General features: G+C 46.1%; 1 protein-coding gene across 2 annotated transcripts in view; it reads left to right on the top strand.

Moving 5' to 3' along the window:
• The first annotated feature begins 13,821 nt into the window (after nt 1–13,821).
• The window catches only part of KLHL3 (kelch like family member 3), a 134,608-nt gene continuing 126,092 nt past the window's right edge, over nt 13,822–22,337 (top strand). The window contains exon 1 of one of the 2 annotated variants that reach the window (XM_056124384.1): nt 13,822–14,287. Coding sequence is in view for 1 of the 2 variants with exons in the window: in XM_056124382.1 (XP_055980357.1) it covers nt 14,274–14,287 (14 nt within the window). In the remaining variant the exon portion in view is untranslated. The remainder of the gene's footprint in view (nt 14,288–22,337) is intronic. The other variant, XM_056124382.1, reaches the window with a different exon arrangement.

Genomic DNA, 22,337 nt, shown 5'->3' with positions numbered 1-22,337 from the left:
GCAGGATACTCTTGGTAGCTTGCCTGGTTCTCCAAGAAGGAGAATTAAGACTATAAGAGGTCTGGGAGCTTTGTTTTATAGTCTCTGGATATTGGCCATTGATAGGATTTCATGGCACCGGGGTCAGTTTGTGGGTGTTACTGCCTAGCTACTGGAAAATGAGGGATCTGGGTGGAGGAGGCCCAGTCCCGATCCGAGCAGGCTTGGAGATATCAGCCCTGGAACCCGTGCATCTGGGTTCTTCTGCTGGTTCCTTCATGAGTGAGGCTTGTCCGAGCTTGTGGAGAGTGGCCTTGAATATAGTTGTGGCTGGGGGGTACTGGAGGTCTTTGGCTACTACTGGGGATCTACTTGGGGCGGGGAGGAAAACTCACCCCCCCCCCCCCGGGGCCTGGTGAAGACAGCCAGGCATGCGGGCAGGAGACTCTGTATCGCTCTCTTCTGAGAGCTTTGTTTTATAGTCTCTGGATCTTGAGCTGGAGTGATAGCACAGCAGGTAGGGTGTTTGCCTTGCATGCGGCCTACCTGGATTCGATTCTTCTATCCCTCTTGGAGAGCCTGGCAAGCTACCAAGAGCATCCCGCTTGCATGACAGAGCCTGGCAAGCTCCCCGTGGCATATTTGATATGCCAAAAACAGTAACAACAAGTCTCACAATGGAGACATTACTGGTGCCCGCTCGAGCAAATCAGTGATCAACGGGGAGGACAGTGCTACAGTGCTATAGTGGATCTTGGTTGTTAATGGGATTTCATGGTGCCGTATTATAATATGTAGCACTGTCCTCCCGTTGTTCATCGATTTGCTTGTGCGGGCCTGGTAATGTCTCCATTGCGAGATACGTAAGCATTTTAATTTTGGGGTGGGGGAATCACATCCAGCAGTGCTTATGCATGCCTTTTGTTCAGGAATCAATCCTGGCAGTGCTCAGGGGACTATATAGGGTACTGGGGGTCGATCCTGGGTTGACCATGTATGAGGCAAATGCCCCACCCCTGTACTGTCTCTTCAGCCCTAAAATATTTAGGCATTTTAAAATCACTGTATCGCTCTCCATCCCTCAGGTCAGTTTTTATTCAAACCTGGGACTTTGTTCTCCCTGCGTATGCGCCCCAGGCGTCCTCTAGAATCCTGGGCTGCCCACCACCCCTGAGTCTCTTCCTGTTTGTCCCCAACGCTGCACCTTATCTCTCCATCCCTCAGGTTGTACCCTCCAGACACCAGGTACCCATAGGGGGCGTGGCCACTTCAGAAATGGGCGTTGCCTCTGCAGAAGTGGGTGTGGCCTAATTTTGGGCCACAGGTAAATTAATCATACCCAGCAATCTCGTGTAACTCTGTCTCCATACCACCACACTAACATGAAGAAACAGTGCAAATCCCCACCATGAGAAGAGGATGATGAAAAGAGTCCAGAAGCTTCATTAGGTGTTACTCACCTAAGGGACCGTTCTGATAAAGAATTCAGATATGAAGTAATGAAGATGTTCAATGAACTCAAAGAAACAGTGACACAGCTATCCAATAAATTAAAGGAGGATATGAAAGAAACAATGGATTGGACAGCTACGCACAGAAGTGTCACGAACAAAGGACTGAGTAGATGAAATAAAAAAAACTCAGTGTGTGCCTGTAGGATAACATTGGCTTGTCCTTTCTCCATTGCCACAGGGAGTTTAGGTTTATCGGGTTACACCCATCACAGTGCTCCCGAATCACTCCCATTCTTCTGTTTATCTGTAAACAATTCTCTTTGCTCTCCTCCCCAATCAGCTAATCACCTTTTCTCCCTAATCAGATTCTGTTAGCTTGTAAGATCAGATCCTTCTAAGGACACTGAACTTGTATTGTAAGTTGTCTTTTGCATAGTTTACCTTAAAGCAATGTCCTCTCTGTATGGACACAGGAAGATAGTTAATATTATGCTTTGTAACTTGGGAGTTGATTGACTTCAAATAATATTTACTCCTGGGTATTTGCTTTCTTGACTTAGTTGCCCTTAGTTCCTAGGACCCCCAAAGCAGGGTCCCAACGATGAACTGAAAGGACCCAGGGCAAGCTGTGAGCTACCCTGGCATTGAAATGGGCCAGGCCAAAGTGCCACAATACTCAACTATAAGTTGAGGGCATCATCATGGACAAATGCTTTCATGATCCAAAAGTAAGTAATGACAAGACTAGGACCCTGCTGGGGCTAGGAAGACTAACTGGTCTGAGGACTGCAGAATATATAGTGAGATGTCCTCAGGAAGAACCAAACTGTTAAGTTTATATCTCTCACTATGCTCATACAGAATGACATTGCTAGAAATATTAGAAGTAGATTTACTACAACTATTTAAGTAGACTACTAGCTGAGGAAAGAACACACCCTTGTTGGGACCCCACCCTTGAGCAAATCTCCTAATAATCTGGAATAATCTCTTTAGATGAGTTTTTAATCCTTGAGTTAATCTCCTTGAGGAGTTGTCTTACCTCTCTTTGCTGATTTGTTAATGTTCAACCCACCTTTGCATCACCTCCCTAAGTGATTGCTATATAAACTAAGACTGTAAGCTCGGAGGGGGCTGGGGCTCGAGAGAGTGGAGGAAGAAGCCTTAGGCTGCGGAGGAGGCTGAGGCTCAGGCTTGAGCTCAAGCACGGTCTCGGGCTTGGGGCTCAAGAGAGCAGAGACTGAGGCTCAGGCTGAGGCTCGGACTCAGGAGCTCAGGCTCCAGAGGGCAGAGTCAGAGGTGAGAGTGAAGATTGGAAGATTGGAGTGAAGATTGGAATAAACTACAATTGATACTGACCAGCCTGACCCTCGTTCGTTCCTTTGCCTGCCCATTGCCATTGACCTCCCTGGGGTGGGGGAAACAGTTCGAGACTACCAAACACAGATGGTGGGAGAGATAGAGCACCGCTGGACCTCTTGAAAACACACATGTGCCCTCAACAGTAGAATGGCTACAGCTGAAGTCAGGATCAGTGAGCTGGAAGATCAGCTGCGTGAAGCCTACAGGCAACAACAAACAATGGCAAGAGACCTTAAAATCACTGTATCACTGTCATCACTGTCATCCCGTTGTTTGTAGATTTACTTGAGCAGGTGCAGTAACATCTCTATTTGTCCCAGCCCTTAGATTTTAGCAGCCTCTCCTTACTCGTCTTTCCCAATGATTGGAGGCTCTTTCAGGGTCAAGGGAATGAAACCTGTTATAGATACTGGTTTTGGCATATTGAATACGCTACGGGAGCTTGCCAGGCTCTGTCCGTGCAGGCGGGGTACTCTCGGTAGCTTGCTGGACTCTCTGAGAAGCATATATATTTTATTTAAAAAGGTAAAGGTAAAGGCCCTCCCGTTGATCATCGATTTGCTCGAGCGGGCCCAGTAACGTCTCCATTGGAGACTTTGTTGTTACTGTGTTTGGCATATCGAATACGTCACGGTGACCTTGCCAGGCTCTGCCGTGCGGGCGAGATACTCTCGGTAGCTTGCCGGGCTCTTTATTTATTTATTTAGTTAGTTTTTTTCATTTTTTATAATTTTATTTTTTGAATCACTGTGAGAGCAGTTACAAGGCTTTCAGGTTTAAGTCTTGAAAGACTTCGACATTGTACATTTCATTCTGCACCACCAAAAACCCCAGTATACCCCCATCCCACACCCTCCCCCTACCTGTGGGGCAATGACCTCCACATTACTCTTTCTACTTTGATTACATTCAATATTTTGACACCTGACCCACCCATTATTTGGGATTTGACCCCAACACTCAGATCTGCCAAAAAGGCAACAGTAGACAATATTTTTCTATTGCTGGTTATGAATAACATATGATGTTGATATTGAAATTCTGAAATTTTAACAATTAAATCTGGAGGGATTTCTGCCAAGACCTGCTGGATTCTGAGATTCGTTCCTGAGTCTCTGGGATCATGGCTATTTAGCAGCTTGATCAGGAGCCAGAGAGGCCGTTTGTGGGCAGTGACTTGGGATCTCATTGGAATGGGGAAGAAAGGGCCGGATCCACCCCCATACCGTGAGGCCCCAAGTGTCTCATCACTCAGGGCCCAAACCTGACTGTCCAATGACCTCTGGAGGATGGCAGCCACTGAGCTGCCAAAGGGGAGCAGGTGGAGGAAAAGCACCTTTTCCCCCTTGGGGTGACCCGGCGATGGTAACCTACCACGTGATCCAGACGCATTTCTGCCAAAAGCCGGTGGGTTTCGAGATTTGTTTTTGAGTCTCTGGTATCATGGCCATTAAGCAGCTTGACCTGGCACCCGAGCTGCGCAGGAGGAAGAGAGCGGCTTGGAACGCCTTCAAGAACGTCGAAGAAATAGCTAAAAGGACGAAGAAACTCTGGCTCCAGGCACATCTCTTTGATTCCACTGTTCTGCATTAACATATGCCTCAGAGACCTGGGCCCTATGTAAACAGGATGAAAATGCTATTCGGGTCTCCCAAAGAGGAATTGAAAGAGCTATGCATGGAATATCACGTTTCACTCAAATGAGAGTAAGAATCCGGAGTTCTGACCTCCGTCAACGATCAAGAATCAGGGATGCTGTCTCGTTTGCCAAGGCATCAAAAATCAGATGGGCTGGTCACGTAATAAGATTTATAGACGACCGCTGGATTAGAGCTGTTACCGACTGGATTCCAGGGGATGTCAAAAGACCGAGTGGCTGCCCACCTACCAGATGGTCAGACTTCTTCATCAAGATCCTGAATGATCGGTTTGAGGCTCTTCATGTTCCTAGAACGAAAAGACGCGATTGGGCTACACTGGCACGCCACAGGAACAAATGGAGACGTTACTGGCGCCCGCTCAAGCAAATCGATGATCAAGTCAAGTGATCAAGTGAAGCAGCTTAATCAGTAGTCAGAGAGGCCATTCGTGGGCGGTGACTCGGGATCTTGTTGGGACAGGAAGGAAAAGGCTGGCTCCACCCCCATCCCGTGAGGCCCTGCGTGTCTCATCACTGTGGGCCCAAACCTGACTGTCCAGTGGCCTCTGGAGGATGGCGGCCACCAGGCCACCAGGGGGGAGCAGGTGGAGGGACATCACCCTTTCCCCCCTGGGGTGGCTCAGCGACAGTAACTTACTGAGTGGTCCAGAGGCATTTCTGCCAAAAGCTGTTGGATTTCGAGATTTGTTTGTGCGTCTCTGGGATCATAGCCATTAAGCAGCTTGATCAGGAGCCAGAGAGGCTGTTCGTGGGTGGCGACTTAGGGTCTCATTGGGACGGGAAGGAAAGGAGGCATATATATATATATATTTCTATGATTTGTTGTCTACTGTCTGAACTCCATCAAACATTGTGTAGGAAGCGTCTTTTGATGTGGCATAAGGAAACATCATAAGGTCTGGAAAGAGGCCTGGAGTGTGGCAGAGATTGGGTAGTGGAGGTTGGCTGCCGTGGCTGGGTCCCTTGGAGCGGGGAGGGCTCTCGCCTGTCCCCCTTTGGGGTACCCAGAGAGCAAACAGCCTGGTGCAGAGTCCAGTGGCATGGTTATGGTTATGGGAGCCTCATTTTATACTCCCGTCTGGGAGGAGCAGCCGTGAGTTCTGGAGGGTGGCCAATGAGGAGATTATCTGGCGCTGGCAGGGTATGGCTTATGGGTGTGACCCTTGGGTCACTGGAGACTGGGAGAAGCAGGTAGAAGATCTCTGCTTCCGGTCCGTTTAGTCCAGAGTCCAAGGTCACAAAGTTCCACATTTCCTGGGTTCTGTGGGACTTCACTCCTGCGTAAAATCATATTTTAAAATATTTTAAAATATGTACTTAAAATAAGTATGTATTTTAAAATAGTGAAAGTGAGCATTTAGATATTTCATTAAATTATTTTTTGCAGTGCTTGGGGTTTCATGCATCAAGGCATGTGCATTACCACTGAGCCACATACCTGGCTCAAGCAATTAAACCTTGTAAGTTGATGGTTCAGGGAAAACTCACTGGTAAAGCACCTACCCTTCAGGATCAGTCTCTGAATTCAGTCCCTGACATTGCCTTATATGTTCTTATCGCAATCCTGGTAGCACAGCCTGACGTAGGATTTCTGGCCCACTGCAGACATGTGTCTTTGCAGGAACATAAGAAAATTAAAAAGAAAAGTTTTTCAAAGTAAAAGTATTTTATTAAAATTTTTTTTTGTTTTATTTTGAACCACACTTAAGAGTACTTAGAGGCTACTGCTGGTTTAATGCTTGGGGGTTCTCCCAGAGGTACGTGGGGACCATATAGTGCAAGGGATGCAACTGGGCCTCCTACAGTCGAAGCACGCACTCTAGCTCTTTCATTACCTCCACGGCCTTGTTAATTTAAATTTAAAGTGAACCATTAAAATTACCTAGTTTTAGGGGTCAAAGCTATAATAGCACAGCAGGTAGGGCACTTACTTGCATGTAGCTGATGTGGGTTTGATCCCTGGTACCACATATGATCCCTTGAGCCCTGTCAGGAGTGATTCTTAATCACAGAACCAGAAGTAAGTCCTGAATACTGCTGAGTATGGCCCACAAATTAAAAAAGAAAAAAAGAAAATAACCTAGTTGCAACTATATACCATTTTAATGGTCTGCAAAATTAATATGTTCACAACTTTTATTCCTTGTATCTTACTCCTCCCTTCCCCAAACTAAAGTTGTTTCTTTGTTCACTGACCCCCATAGAATCTTTTCTGTACTTCTTTGTGTCTCTTTTTTTCCCCCTTCTCCTTTGTCTGTATCCCTAAGTACTTCCCAAGTCAGCTTTTGTAAGCTCTGACTTTCTGTTCATGTGGCATTTAGGTGGTTGCTCCCTGATACAGCCAGAGTTCTATTTTATGCAAGCATGTTTACATAGAAGAGATTTTTCAGTGGAAGTGAATTATAAGATACAAGAGGAGAAATGACAAGAATTTTTAAGCTTATTGAACAAGTATTTTATGTAATTTTAAATATGTTCCAACTCAAATTCTTTGTACCTGCTTCATGTGCAGATTCTACTTCACATATATACATATCACTATTGTTGACTGTAGCACTGTCTCATTTATATTCTATATTTTTCATTTAAAACATCACAATTTAATATATTTATTTATTTGATCCAGTCCTGTGCTTGGGGACTATACGTAACTGTGGATAGAACCAGAGTTCCCTCATGTAAAGCATGAACTCCAGTTCTTTGAGCCATCTCCTTAGCCAAATTAGCCTATTTTTTATTTTCTTTTTTCTGCTGTTGGGTCACACTCGGCGATGCTCAGGGGTTACTCCTGGCTTTGCATTCAGAAATTACTCCTGGTGGTGCTCAGGGGACCATATGGGGTCCTGGGAATCGAACCGGGGTCGGCCGCATGCAAGGCAAATGCCCTACCCGCAGTACTATTGCTCCAGCCCCTGTTTTTTATTTTCTACCCAGAAAGGAAAGAAGTGAAGCAGTAGATAGAATCAACAAAATATAACTTTCAAGTAGTAAGAACTAGGCAGAGTGCTTGCCTAACAAATAGGAGGCCAAGAGTTGGATCCCCAGTGCCTCCCGCATGCCTGGTCTATGCATGGCCTCCCAAATGTGGTCCGAGGTTTTCTGCTGTCTAGGACATCCAGTGTTGCAACAAAGTGTGATTTCTGGACACTATTGTGAGTGTGTGTGAGCAACACAATTAAAATATAAACTCTGGGCAAGCACCACAAGTAAAGATGTGCCAGGGGTGAGCCCTACCAAATTGCTTGAGCACTGCAGCTAACGAGGGGCAATCCCTGGCAACTGTGTGCAATCACCACAAGCTGATGTGCTACCCCTGGTGAGCCTCATAACTCTGTGTCTGACCCAGTGCAATATTATTGTTATTGCAGCAGCCACAGAAACAAAAAGAAAGGGGGAGAAAAAATATGATGAATTAGTGGGAACTTGTGGAAAAGTTCTAAGTAGGAATTAATGCTCATTCTTGATTATTCTGTGAGGGAAGCGGATGTTTCCCCTTTCCTAATCCATTTGTGTAGTAGTAAGGATTTATTTTTTGTGATGAAGAAATATTGATGTTTACCAGCAGAGGGCACCAGTTGTGGGTTGCAGATTGCACAGAGGAAAAGGTTCTTAGAGGCAGAGGAAAGATGCAGCTGCTCCACTGCAGAACTGTTACCCTGAGTCAGAGGGGATGGGTGCGTCACCTTCAGTATTCCACACATACGCCAGATGACTGTCCCCTTGTGTCCACACAGGACGTGGCTTCTTCCACTCTCACAGCAGTCCTGATCAGAGCCAGGAGCTACTCTGAACTGAGTTGTTCTCTTTGTCTCCTGATGTGGGGGCCTGAAATTCCTTCCAAGGTGGGGGTGCTCTCAGCAGCTGGAGGGAGAAGCTTCCAAATGGTCTGGTATCTGAGGGAAGTTTGAGTGGCCCAGGTGTGGGTGCTTCTTCATTTACTGACTCCCAAAGAACCTTTTCTGTACTTCTTTGAGTTTCCTTTTTTCCCTTTCACCTTTGTCTATATAATTCCCAAGTCAGCTTTCATAAGCTCTGACTTTCTGTTCATGTGGTATTTAGGTGGTAGTTCCCTGGTACAGCCAGAGTTCTGTTTTATTCAAGCATGTTTACATAGAACAGATTTTCAGTGAAAGTGACTTATAAGATACAGGAGAAGAAATGACCAGAATTTTTTTTTCTTTTCACTATGAGAGCAGTTACAAAGCTTTCGGGTTTAAGACTTGGTCATACAATGATGAAACACCTGTCTCTTCACCAGTGCCCATTTCCTACCACCACCAACACTGATTATGAATAGCATATGATGTCGTGTGGCCACAATAGTGGCTGTGCAATTTTGGAATTCTGGAATTTTAATAATTAAATCTGGAGGGATTTTTGCCAAAAGCTGCTGGATTCTAAGATTTGTTTCTAAGTCTCTGGGATCATGGCCGTTCAGCAACTCGATCAGGAGCTAGAGCCCTTCGTGGGTGGCCACTTGGGGTCTCATTCGGGCACCAGGGGCGGGGGGGAAGATGACCAGAATTCCAGAATTTTTAAGTCTATTAACAAGTGTTTTATGGCTGGGCCTCTCCCAAATGTTCAGGGTCATTATGCACTAGAAAGGAGCTAATGATATGGAACATTTCTATAAAGGCCCTCCCGTTGATCGTCGATTTGCTCGAGCGGGCCCAGTAACGTCTCCATTGGAGACTTTGTTGTACTGTGTCTGGCATATCGAATACTCTTGGTAGCTTGCCGGGCTCTCCGAGAGGGGCGGAGGAATCGAACTCGGGTCGGCCATGTTGGCCGCGTGTAAGGCGAACGCCCTACCCGCTGTGCTATCGCTCCAGCCCAGAACATTTCTATGGCCCTAAAAAAATCTCTTTATGGGGGCCATAGAGGTTGCTCAGTGATAGAATGTTTGTCTTGCGTGTATAAAATCCTTGTTTTGATCCTTGGCAAACACACATGCATTGTATCTTTGGATCCCATATCTATATCTGTCTATATATCTAGGGATGTGGACTATCTGTTAAGCCCAGTTGGTGCACAGGGCTTACTCCTGACTCTGCACTCAAGGATCATTCTTGGTGGGTTCAGCAGACTACATGGGGTACAGGGGATTGAATCCAGATCTGCCAGGTGTAAGGCAAGTGTCCTATATGCTGTACTATAGCTCTGGCCCCAAGTGGATATCTTTGTTTTGTTTTGTTTATTCTTTTTTTTTTTTTTTTTTTTTTTTTTGCGGAGTGTGGCGGAAAGGATGTTGGTGAGCCACAGCCAGTGATCAGGGCTTACACCTGGTTCTGTGCTCAATGACCATTACTCGCAGACTTGGGAAACCACATGGGGTGCCAGGGATCAAACCTTTGTTCACCTTTTTTGGAGGGAGTCATAGCCAGGAGTGCTCAGGGGATACTCCTGATTCAGTACTTAGGTGTTGCTTCTGGCAGTGCTCAGAAGACCATGTGGTATAGGGGATTGAATCAAGTTCTCCTGCCTGCAGAGCATTTACATCGGCCCTTGATGCTCTCTGGTCCTGCAGCAGACCTGCAGATATGAGGAACAGAAGTCCTAGAGGAGGATGGAGGTAAGAAAAGTATGCTATGCTGTCCTCTTTATTTTTATTTTTTTAATTTTTGTTTTTTTTTAATTTATTTTTTTGTAATGGATTCCCGTGAGGTGCAGTTACAGACTTACAAACTTTCGTGGTTACATTTCAGTTGTACAATGCTCAAGTACCCATCCCTCCACCAGTGCCCATTCTCCACCACCAGTGATCCCAGTGTGCCTCTCCCACCCCTACCTCATCCTCCCCACCCCGCCCCACCCCGCTTCTGTGGCAGGGCATACCCTTTTTCTCTGTCTCTCATTTTGGGTGTTGTGGTTTCATGCTGTTCTCTTTTGTCCTTTTTTCCTTTTCTACCTTTTGGGCCACACCTGACTATTCTCAAGGCTGTGTGCTCATGGGTCACTCCTGGTGAATTTGGGAGACAGTATGTGGTGTCAGGGATTGAACTGGGGCTTACAGTGAAATGCAAGTGCCTTAACCCCTATACTGTCTCCTTGGCCGAAACTGTGCTGTCTTGGGGCCTTGTGGAGAGAATGTGTGGAGAAGAGGAACTTTATAGACCTAACCCAATATTTGTTTTTATTTTTAAATTCTATTTTTATTCAGTTAACATTTAATTAATATGGGTTTTGTTGTTGTTGATTTTTGGGGGGTTACACCATCTGTGGTTAGGGCTTACTCCTGGCTCTGTGCCCAGGGATCACTCCTGGAAGTCTTGGGGAACCATATGAGGCACCTGGCGGGGTAGAATTCAGGTTGGCTGCATACAAGGCAAGTACCCTCCCTGCTACACTGTCACTCATTCAGTAAAAAAACCCTAAAATTAATTGTCTTAACGTTTTGTTTCCTGAACCACATATTGCTGAAGGATTCTGAATAAAATTGGTGTATTTGGGTGGGTAACTTGGGGGTGTAGGCCTGGGTATATTTAGTATGGTTTGTCCACTGTGGAGGAAGCCTTGTACATGTCTTAGATACAGGGAGAGGCTGGACAGTCAAGAGGACCTGTCCCGTTTCTCTCTTCCAGCAAGCAGACACCTCTTTTGTGCCTGACTTTCTTTTTCTGCAAAAATTTCATCGTTGTCCTTCCTCTTCCTCCTCCTCCTTTTCTTTTTTTCCTTTCCCTTCCTCTTCCTCCCCCTCCCCTGCACTGCTCAGAGGTAACTCCTGGCTCTATACCCTGGAATTACTCTTGGTGGTGCTCGTGACACCATATGAGATGCCAGGGATTGAACCTGGGTCAGCTGTGTGTAAGACAAATGTACTGTTATAGACTTACCCACTGTACTGTTGCTCCGGCCCCCTATCACTGCTCTTTTTAATTTGAAGCCCAGTGAGGGAAATGAGTCGTCAGCAGACAGAGACAGGTGTAATTCAGGACTATCTGGATAATAAGGTAAAAAATGTAAAAAGTTCTGAAGCTCACAAAGAGGAGGTTGGGAGCTTTGTCCTGGAGTCTGGGGATGCGCTGCTTGGCTCAGCTCTCTGAGGGCCGTCTGCATCATGTTCTCTGTTCCATGTGCCCCTTGTGGGTGGAGTGTGTGGGGGAATAGAGGCTGGAGGTGTTTGCAATAACACAGTTGTAGGATAGTTGCAGAGAAAGTGCTGCAAATATTTTTTATTGGTTCTCAGTATCATCTTTCAAGATTTCCTCTTCTGGTCCGTTCTCTCCCCTACCTCCCTCCATTTCCCACTTCGTTAGATGTGACATTTCCTTCTTTTCCTGTGTGGTGAAGGCATGAGGGAGGGGATACAGTCAGGAGACTTATCATTTTGACGTCCCAGTGATGAATCACCCAGTTGTCTTCCTGGTGGAAGTCTGTGCTCTCACACGGATTGTGGGGTTTAGTTTCCTTATTTGTGATGTTCCTCTTCTTCTGGTCCCTGTGATTCACCTCCAGAGGAAGTATCTGGAGTAGAGCCCGGGGCTGATTAGAGCAGGAAGAGACAGAGCAGAGCAAGATAGGAGGGGCACTGTTTGTAAGGACGACTGGGTGCTCCAGGGCTGAAGGATGTTGGGGACTGAGAGTTAAGATAGATAAAGGAGCCCGACAGGATGGGTACAGAATGCTGGTGTGGGTCCTGTAATTGCTGCATCTCTACTCTCTGTCCCAGAAGAGTATCACCTGGAGAAATCCCATTACAAAGACGTTTGTCTCAATATACTAAGGCCCTCGGATGTGTAAAAGTCTAGTGGGATAGATTGGAAGATAGGCATTTGACCAAGGCATGCTCTCCTTCTGATAACTTCTTCAAAGTGGGAACTCGGTCTGTGAGGCTGCCAGTCCCCTGACCCCCATGCCTTTTCTCTCTTATTTCTCTCTTAATCCTTGCAGCATCCCCACTTCAGACCTGAGGAGATGAGTGCGTGTGTGCGGGAGTGAGAGGGGTGGAGGATGTTGGAGGGTGGGGGACGGTCTTTGAAAATAACACCTAGTTGGTTTAAGCTTAGGAGACTCTGTGTTTCAATTGCTTGTAGTTTCTAGGACGTCCAGGTGGTCTCAGGGGCTTTGTGGCAGTGAAGGAATTGGACGTGTCACAGTGATAACAGTAGTAGATGTTCTTAGCACCACTTGTGCTTTTAGAACACTAGAATGCTATAAATATTTTTTGAACAGTCTAAAAGATTAAACAAGAAGCAAATAGAGTATTTAGGACATCTTAGAACCATGTGATTTTAGAGCTGAAAAGGATTCTAGAGATTGCCTGGCATGACCCCCCTATGGATGAGGTGCAGAGTGGGGAAAAATGTGTTGGAAATCACTTAGATAGCTAGTCTGGTTCAGATCCTAAAACACATATCTCACCTGTAGAGTCTGTAAAGAAGATGCTCAGGGATGATTTTTCCTTTGGGCCGCCCAGGCAGTGCTCAGGGCACATGGGGGTTCTCCTCTTGGTGATTCTCTGCAGTACATGTGAGGGTCTGGGATGGGTGCTACTGGGGCCTGTGCTAGGGATCATCCAGGTCAGCTTGGTGGTTACTTGGGGGCCTCGAGGTGAGGCTCCAGAGGAGCACTCAGGGGACCATGTGATATCAGGGACCGAACAGGGGTAGGCTGCATGTAAGGTCTCTCTGCGTGTATGTGTGTGTGTATTTTTTGAGTCTTCAAGGAAGCTTCTGCACTCATTTTTCTGACTAATTAATGATAAATAACTTATTGCCCAGTCACCTTAGCCTCCTGGCTATGCTGAGGGCTCAGGTGACCCTGCTGCCTTCCCCCAAGGTTATGTTTTAGAATTAAGTTAGTCTAAATTGAGATGCAGCCCCTGGAGATTACAGGGTGTGGGAGCAGGGGGTGTCGTGAGAGACTTACTAGTTGGAGCCACAGCTTAATTAAAATTTTAAGATGGTAGATTTTGGAAAGATATTTTAGGGTTGCGCTTTGAAATCTGTGGTCTTTTGGTATGTTGGAGGGAAAGAAATATCTGCTGTGTTCACTGTGAGGGCTTGACTGTAGTTGACTTCGGCTTGTTGCAGTTAGATGAGGGTTGTTTCAGTTTCATCTGTTTCTGCTGGTTCCCTTTTCCTTATTTCTCTCAGCGTTTTTCTCAGTTCTGTCACCCTCTTCTCCCGTGCTCTGCCGGCGCCCCCCTCCCCTCACCCCATTTCTCTCCCTCTGTCAGTCTCTTAGAGCTACTGTCGGTTGACTGAGGAGGAAATGGAATGGAAGCTTTGACCTGTAAGTCAATTTCCCCAGGTGGATAAACTCCACTGCAAGCCACAGAGGGGCCTCCTCATTCCAGCAATCTGGCCTTGCTGACAGACTCAGCCTATGGGGGCAGGGGCGCGGTGGGAGCCCGTATTTCTTGGACTGGCGAGGAGCTGCCGGAGCCTTTGCGATCTCCGCAGAGGAGACGGGAGCCCCCGGGTGGGCAGGTCGCCTAGGCTGGGGATGCCTGGGCAGATGTGGAGGCGGCTGGAAAGGTGGCACTGCTGGCGGGTCGCACGATCTGCCGCCGTTCCTAGGCGACGGCGAGAGCAGCAAGCCTGCGGGGGAGGGGGAGCAAGTGGGTTGCTGCTTTTAGCAGCTGAAAGGGCTGCAGGGAGCTCTGGGTAAGACATTTTCTGCTGCTGCTGCTTCTGCGGTAGAAGCTGCTGCTAGTACGGCAGAGGAAGGAGGATCGAGAGGGAGGAGGCTTCATTTGCAGCCATGCTGAATCACTGTTGCTGATCAGATCTCCCGCGGGTTGGCTGGAGAACGGAGCTAGGAGCCCTGGGTGTCTGCACAGTTCAGCGACTGCCACCCTGGCTGGGCCTCGCACAATGGAGGGCGAAAGGTATGTATGTGTGTGCGTGTGCGTGTGCGTGTGTAAGTGAATGTATGCTCCAGTGTTTTGTATGTGTTGACCTGGCCACTGATGGATCCCAGGGCTAGCAGTCAGAGCAGGGAAGTCCCTTTCTCCAGAGGAGCTCCAGTTTCCGCAAAGCCAGGGCAGCTTTGCTGGGTAGTGGAGCACCCCAAAAGAAGGAACTTCCTGGCTGGTGAGATCGGGAACACTTTCAGCTTCGGCTGAATCAGGCGGCTTCAAAGAGGCGTTTCCCTTTCCTGGCCACTTTCCTGGGTGTTTTTCTTCATGGTTTTTTTTTTTTTTTTTAATGTCAGTGTCGCTGGTCTTGCATTTTCACAATGAAGTGTCCAAGTCTTCAGCAAGCATGCCATGTTGATATCTTTCCTAAAATTGTATGTGTGTATGTGTGTGTATGTGCACGCGCGCACATGCACGCATGCGTGCTGTATCACACATGTTCACAATTCAAGTAAGCTGCAGAGAAACCCATGCAGATGGCATTTGCTCGAATTGACTTTCATTTGCATTGAAAACTTTATGAATGGCACTGCAAGGGTGTGCTTTAGAGGTGTGTGCCCACTTCTTCCATCAGGAGGTTCTTAAGGCAACAGGAATCCACAGAGGTGCTCTAAAGGGAGCTTATTTTGTGCCAGGCACATGCCTATCCATTTTAACCTGTTCTCTGAGTATCCAATTCTCTGTGTGAAGGGCTGCACGGGGTGGGCTGCTTCTCGGTCTTTTGGTAAAACATTTCTTCATGTCGTGCCAGTCTCTTGATTCTTTGGGACTGCAGCTGGTAGAGAACAAAGCTTGATGTTTTCATTGAGGGGAGAAAATGGCAGGGAGGGAGGGATTGTGGCAGTGCAGCACCGAGGGGAGGGCTCAACCTGCTTATATGCTGAAGGTGAGAGACTGGTTAAGTCCTAAGGGGTGCAATGAAGGCCACACATCAGGGAAGCTCCGCGCACACTTGCCTTGGCGTGGATTGTCCCCACTCCTGGATCGTGCAGGGCACAGGGTTGCCATTGGTTTCTCTAGACCTTAGAAGAACAATTGGTCGTGACTGTCAGGGGGCCTAAGGCTGAGTAGTCCTTGGGCACCATATCTCCTGGTCTGACTGCTGCTGAAAGAGTTGAAGACTTTTTAGATTGATGTTGCTGTGGGTGTAGATACTCCCCATACTCTTTGCAGTTGGGTCAGAATGGTGGACTCTTGTAGCCTGCAGGGCTACTGAGCTTCAGAGTTCATGTGGCCAGGGCTCTTCACCTCCTCCTGTTGGTCTGCACCTTAGCGCAAGGGCCTGAGCAATAGGAGAGAGGTTGAGAGTTTTGAACCAGGCCTGTTAGCTGGGCCTGTGATACATGGCTCTGTAAGGCCCGTGTGAGAGAAGCAGCAGCTGATCCCAGGACATCTTGCCAAGCACTTTGGACACTATGGTCCTCCAGTACTGTGTCCCAAAATGTTGTGAGTCTTTGCCCCCAGTGAAAACTTTGTTCTTCAACACTCTAGTGCCTCTCAGCGGGGATTCCTGATGTCCTGAACTTCATAATACCTGGTTCTTTGTTTTTGTTTTTTTTTGTTTTGAGTGACAGCTATGGGTCAAAGGCTATTCCTGACTCTGCTTAGGGATCCTTCCTGGTGGTGCTCAGGGAACCATGCAGCATTGGGGTTGAACCTGGAAAAGTTCTTTGAGCCATTTCCCTGCCCGACACATTCTTTTGGGTACATATTCTTTGACTTTTTCTTTAGTAAAGTCAGAGTGTAGGCAAGAAATCCAAACTGAACAGCTTCCGCCATCCGACTGACCAGCTCTCACTATTGTTTATTCCTATTCCACGGGCAGCCGATCATTCCTGGCATCCAAGCCTTCTGAATTCTCTACCCAGGCACAGCAAATGCCCTGTTGGTCTCTTTAGTCTCTTCCCTCCTGTCTCTCTACTCCCTCAGCCCCAGATCCTTGGCTCACAGTTCCTTTTGCCTGGATTTCAGGGCTCTTTTAGAATTCTGCTTTGTTTTGGAAATTTCAGCTTTCCTAGTCCTGACTAATTTGCCAAATTTCAATACCTCTAGATTGTATCTCATAGTTGGGCTTACTGAATAGTAAGGCTACATGCTGAATTCAAGTGAGTGTATGTGTGTGTGTGGGGAGGGGAAGTGCTGGGAATCAGTTCTAGGATCTCTCTAGGGCTCGAAGTTTTTAACTGCCAATTGCTGCAGGATTCACATATGTGCTCAGTGAGGGCTGTACTACTGGACACATTGCTTGTACAATTCTATTGTTTTGCTTACTGGTACTTTCTAGTATTGTACTTGGTTGGATTTCATTGTGGATCTCAGGGTTCAAGTGGCAGAACTGTCAGGGCTGCCCATGGTGCATGTGGGCAGCCCTGGAGATCAAACTCATGACTCAGGCTTGGAAGGCAGGCACTCTGTAGCAGGACTTCTTAAACTTGTCCTGCTCTGGATACCTTTTCACCTGAGAATGGTATTTTAAAGCCATACCTGGCTTTATGCACAGGACTTACTCCTGGCTCTGATCTCAAGGATCATGTCTGGCGGGGCTCTGGGAACTAACTGTGTGGGGTGCCAGGGATTGAACACAGGTTGCCGTGTGCAAGGCAAACACCCTATTTGCTGTACTGTCTATCTAGACCCTGAGAACTTTTTTGTTTCTTTGATTTGGGACCACACTTGGCAGAGCTAAGGGGCTCCTCTTGACTCAGTGCTTGGGGAATGTTCATAGCAGTGCTCAGGGGCCCCTGTGGTGCCAGGAATTGAACCTGAGCCTCCTGTATGTGAAACATATGCTCCAGATCCTTGAGTAATCATCTCTCTGGCCCCTTTCCCAAAAATCTTCATGTGGTTTCTAATATAAAAATGTATATACAGAGCAAACATTCAAACATTTACTGATACTAAATTGTACATTTTAAGGCAAGATTTTCAAGACCTCTCTTCTCCTGCCATTCCAAGATTCGAGCCCAGCTCCATTCCCACAGAGCCGTCCCCTGGCCCTGTACTTTCACCATCCTCTGGCCCTACACTTTCACTTTATCTGTCTCAGGTCTCCACACTGGAGGCTGGTTCTCAAGAGTAAGAATGGACCCTTGTAGATACATGTACTCATTGATCACTGTGAGGCTGTACACATATAGGTAAGGGTAATTATTTGTTGATTAACTGATAACTTTGTGGGAAGTTCTGATATCTGCAAAGAAAGTGAGAGAGGATATGGAAACTGCTAGTCAAATAGGTTCATCCTTGGATATGGGCCTTATTATCTCAGTATGGGTAATTGACTCTGTGGAATTCTTTGAGGTAGGGGAGCACCAGGTGCAGCCTGATTTTACAAGTGCCCTGGGAAACCCAGGGCCTGCAAAGCCAACTTGCTGGGCTAGAATCACATGTCGAGCCTCCAAAGACTGGAGGAATCCTGAATCTGTTGCTTGTTCCACACTTAACTTGCTGAAGCTTAACTGGGGCTGTTTTTAAGCATAAATTTAAGTCGAGATTTCTAATGAACACATTTCTTTCTTTGTCATGAGGGTATGAAAACAACTTACACCGTGAAAAACTGTTAATTGAAAGTATGGACTTTGGAATAACAGAAACCTTGGCATGAATCCATACTTATTGCTGTGTGACCTTGAATGTATAAGTTTTTCAGAACTCTTTGCAAGGGAATAATGACTGTGTGTGTGTGAGTGTGTGTATGTAAAGGACATAAAAACAGTGTAAACCTCAGAGAGTTTTGGTCAAGATTGAATGAGAAAATATGAATAAAGGGTCAAGTAGTATTTTTTTTGGCACATCTGAAGTGCTCATAAATGGTTAGTATTTTTATTATTAGTGTTCATCTGTTGTGCTGTTGTACTCCATGACTTTTGCTTGCAGATAAACCAAAGTTTATTTTATCAACTTCCTTTATACTTACCATCTACAGATGATGTGGACCATTCCCAAAGGGAAACTGGAGAGAGAACTCATTAGGCCAACATTTTGCTCCTCCTTAAACTAGCCCCTCTACTAAATTAACATATAGGGTTTAGCACTTTCTTTTCTGGGTTTCACCAAGCCATGCCACCTACACCCTTGCTTTGAAAAATATATAAAGACTACAGGGGCTAGAGAGATAGTATAGGGGTTGAGGCATCTACCTTGCATGTGGCCAGCTGGGGTTTGATCTCTGGCAGTACAAACAGCCCCCTGAGTACCAAGAGTGGCCCCTGCATAAAGAACCAGGGATAAGCCCTAAGCACTCCTAGGTGTGACCTAAGCCCCCTTATTCCTCCAAAGAAAAGTTAAAAAAATGAGACTGTTGGGCTATATACAGTGTGCTTGGGAGGCCCTGCGGTGTTGAGGGGTTGAACTCAGGCCTTGCTGGGCATGTACACCCACTTCCAGCTGGCTCTTCTCAGTCTTAGTCCTTAGTTTCATAGCCTAATATTAGGGCTTTGAAACTTAGGCCACAGTATTAAAAGAATCTGTGAGTTTCCACTTATCTTTGCTTTGTCCCCTTAGCTTTCCTACTCTTTACCAGGCCCCCTGATGCTGAGTTTCCCTTCTTTTCGGGTTGATTGGTGAGATGAAGATGACTTCGACTTACGTTTCTTTTTTTCGTGGCACTGGGATGGAGCCCAGGTCCTCATGCATGCCAGGCAAGTGCTCTGCTTTTGCGCTTCATCTTTTTTGGCCTTGACTTTTATTTTGTGAAGGAAAATGGTTTCCGGCTCTCAGCTCTACAGTGGTTAATTTGGTTGTGTAAGCATGTGTTTATGTAGAACTGATCAACTTTGAGAACAGCACTTATTCTTGCTAATGGAATTTTATTTCAGTTCTGGAAATCAGCTTTCTGGAAAGAATTAAATAATGCCCAGCTTACATGAGACACCTACAATAGCAAAATTAATAGAGACAGAAAGTGGAAGGGTGGTAGCCAAAGATTGGGGTGAATTACTATTTAATGGGAATGTTTAATGGGAATAGAATTCCAGTTTGGGAAAATGAAGATGTTCTGAAGACGAATGGTGATGGCTACACATACGAATGTACTTAGTGTCGCTGAGCCTTAGAAATTGATTAAAATTGGGGCTAGAGGGATAGTACAGCAGGTAAAGTGTTTGCCTTGTGCACGGTCAGCCTGAGTTTGATACCCGGCATCCCATATGATCCTCTGAGCATTGCCAGGAGTGATTCCTGAGAGCAGAGCCTAGATCAAGGGCAGGAAAGTCAGTTCCCTGTGGCTCTGAAGCTCTCTGGGGTCCACACAGGCCTGCCTCAGTAAGGAGGAGCAACACGGTAGCATCACCAGGTGGGGCCCCCAAACAAAAACAAAAACAAAATCATTGAAAGACAAACTTTGTACACTGTGCTTTAGTCATAATTTATTTTTATGGGGGGCATACTTGGTGGCTTGAGGCAGTGCTCAAGGAGTCAGAGGTGCCAGGGATCAAACTCAGGGTCTTGTCCACACAAGGTGTATGTTCTTCCACTTGAGCCATTTTGCTGACTTTTAGTGACTTTTTTTTTTTTTGAGTCACACCTGGCGATGCACAGGGGTTACTCCTGTGCTCAGGAATTACCCCTGGCGGTGCTCAGGGGACCATATGGGACGCTGGGAATTGAACCCGGGTCGGCCGCGTGTAAGGCAAACGCCCTACCTGCTGTGCTATTGCTCCAGCCCCCTGGCTTTTAGTGACTTTTAAAGTCCTAGCCCAAGGTCTGGTGTACGCGAACCATTTGCAGAGAACAACCTTTTAAAGAAACTTTATAAAAACGAGAAGATGGTTGTTCCGTTTTCTTATACTTATGGTGGTTTTCAAAGGGTGCCCTTGCTTGCAGAGAGCACCATCTGTCCAGCATAGTGCTGTGGGCTGGTGCTGTCAGCCTCTGTTCAGGGAGAAAATGGATCCTTCTTACTGAGGCAGGCCTGTGCCTGGACCTCGGAGACCTTCAGAGTGAGAGGGAGCTGATTTTCCTGCCCTTGATCCAGAAACAGATTGATCCTGCTTTCTGAGATGGCTTGCCTTAGAAAACTGATGATTTCTGAATTCTGAGTTCCTATGCCAGGCACAATACTGGCAGGATCCAGACAAGGGCAAGTGGTGAGCCTCCTGGCCTTTCTCTTTGCCTGAGCATGTGCTGGGATCCTCTCTTGCCCCTTGCAAACATGGACAGAGGCTTTTAAGAAATAACAGGCATCCGGGGGCTGAAGTGATAGCACAGCGGGTAGGGTGTTTGTCTTGCATGCGGCCGACCTGGCTTTGATTCCCAGCATCCCATATGGTCCCCCAAGCACGGCCAGGAGTAATTCCTGAGTGCATGAACCAGGAGTAACCCCTGTGCATTGCTGGGTGTGAACCAAAAAGAAAAAAAAAAATCCCAGGCACCACTGCTTCCTGAAGAAGATGTGCGTTTCAATCGTAACTGAAACCAAATTTTCTATTTTGGGAATTTTTTTTTGTGAAGTAAGTTTTTTAACCTTAAAAACAAACAAAATCAATGAGAGAGACCTCTTGATTCTCCCACACCCAGATTTGGGTTTTTAGGATTTTGCTTTGTTAGAGTTTAGATTGTAAATGCAGATCAGGACAGTAATATTTTGGTGTATGTTTTCTAAAGCAAGTACTTTAATTGATATAAAATTGACTTTTTTTTTAAGTTCTTGGTGAATCCTAAAACCAAGTTAGAATAATTTAAAAAAATTAAAAATTACTTTAAAGCTTTTTAATTCTGAGATTTTTTTCCTATTAAATTTGTTTAGTGTTTCTCAAACCAGAAATCTCTAAAGCATCTAATAATTTGTAAGGATTTTTTTAGTCTCAGTACAACTTTCCAGAATTTTCTTTTTAACTTAGAGGAGTCCATTGTAGCATCAAAACTCAGAATCCAAAATTTCTTGGTTTTTCTCTTTTCTTGTTTGATTCTAGTTGACGGAATTTAAGTGTTTCTCTTTATCTTACATTTATACATAGTTCATTTAAGAGATTTCTCCCCCTAGGTTTTCAAGGAAATAGTCTGTGAATTGGGTTCTTAGGAATGTGATTAGTAACATCCAAGTTCCTGAGTTTGTTTTTGAAAGGGTACATTATGGGCATGGCAGCAGCTGCTGGCCAGCCTTGGTGAATCATGATGGGCTTGTGTGAAAACTCCAAGTTCTGTGTGATTAATAATAATGACTTCAATACACACTGCAATTTCTCACAACCCAGGGACTAAATTACAAGTGGTACGATGCTGTGCTACGTCACAGGTCCCAGAGGCTTCTGTTTTTTGCCTTTGACCTGGTTTGGCCATATGGAAGAACCTCAGAGTGAGACATAAGCCCCTTGACATAATGGGCTGTGGGCATGAGCCTAAGACCATGGTCATTGCTACTAAAAGCATAGGCCTGAGTCACATGAACCTGGATTTGAATGTCAGTTCTTTTCTTAGTTGCTCCATGAGCAGATTTTACTTCAGTGCCTCACGTGATAGTGGTAACTACCCCATTGAGGTTGTTTGGCTGACAAGATGAGATGATAAATGGAGTTGTCAACTTTCTGTAAATGGTGATTGTTAAATGTCGCCCAGGAGTGGGATACTGGCACCTGTCTTTCATAAGTTATTAGGGAAATTGGGGAGTCAGCCTGATATTGTGATGAGGTGACAGCACTGCAGGAGTTGAAGAACATGGGGTCCTAGCAACCATGTGTAGAGAGTGTTTCCCTCCCCTTCCTTTCCTTTCCCCTTCACCTCTCCCTTCCCCCTTTCCTTTTCCTTTCTCCTTTCCCTTCCCTTACCTCTTCCTGTTTCTACTCCCTTTCCCTTTCTCCTTTCCCTTCCCTTACTCCTTCCCCTTTCCTGCAGTAATTCAACCTGGAGCTTCACACATACCAAGCATGTGCCTCTACCATTGAGCTACTTCCCTGACCTAGCTGGTGTGTCTTGGTGACAGGACTGTGCTATGTGTCTGGACCCCTGCTGTCGGGACATCTTCCGGTGACAGGTCTTTCACAATTCCAAAGTTAGTCACTTAAATGTGTAGTTTGCCTAGAGC

This window comes from Sorex fumeus, unplaced genomic scaffold (assembly GCF_029834395.1).
Source record: "Sorex fumeus unplaced genomic scaffold, SorFum_2.1 ptg000051l, whole genome shotgun sequence".
Lineage (NCBI taxonomy): Eukaryota > Metazoa > Chordata > Mammalia > Eulipotyphla > Soricidae > Sorex > Sorex fumeus.
This window is presented reverse-complemented; position numbering and strand designations above follow the sequence as displayed.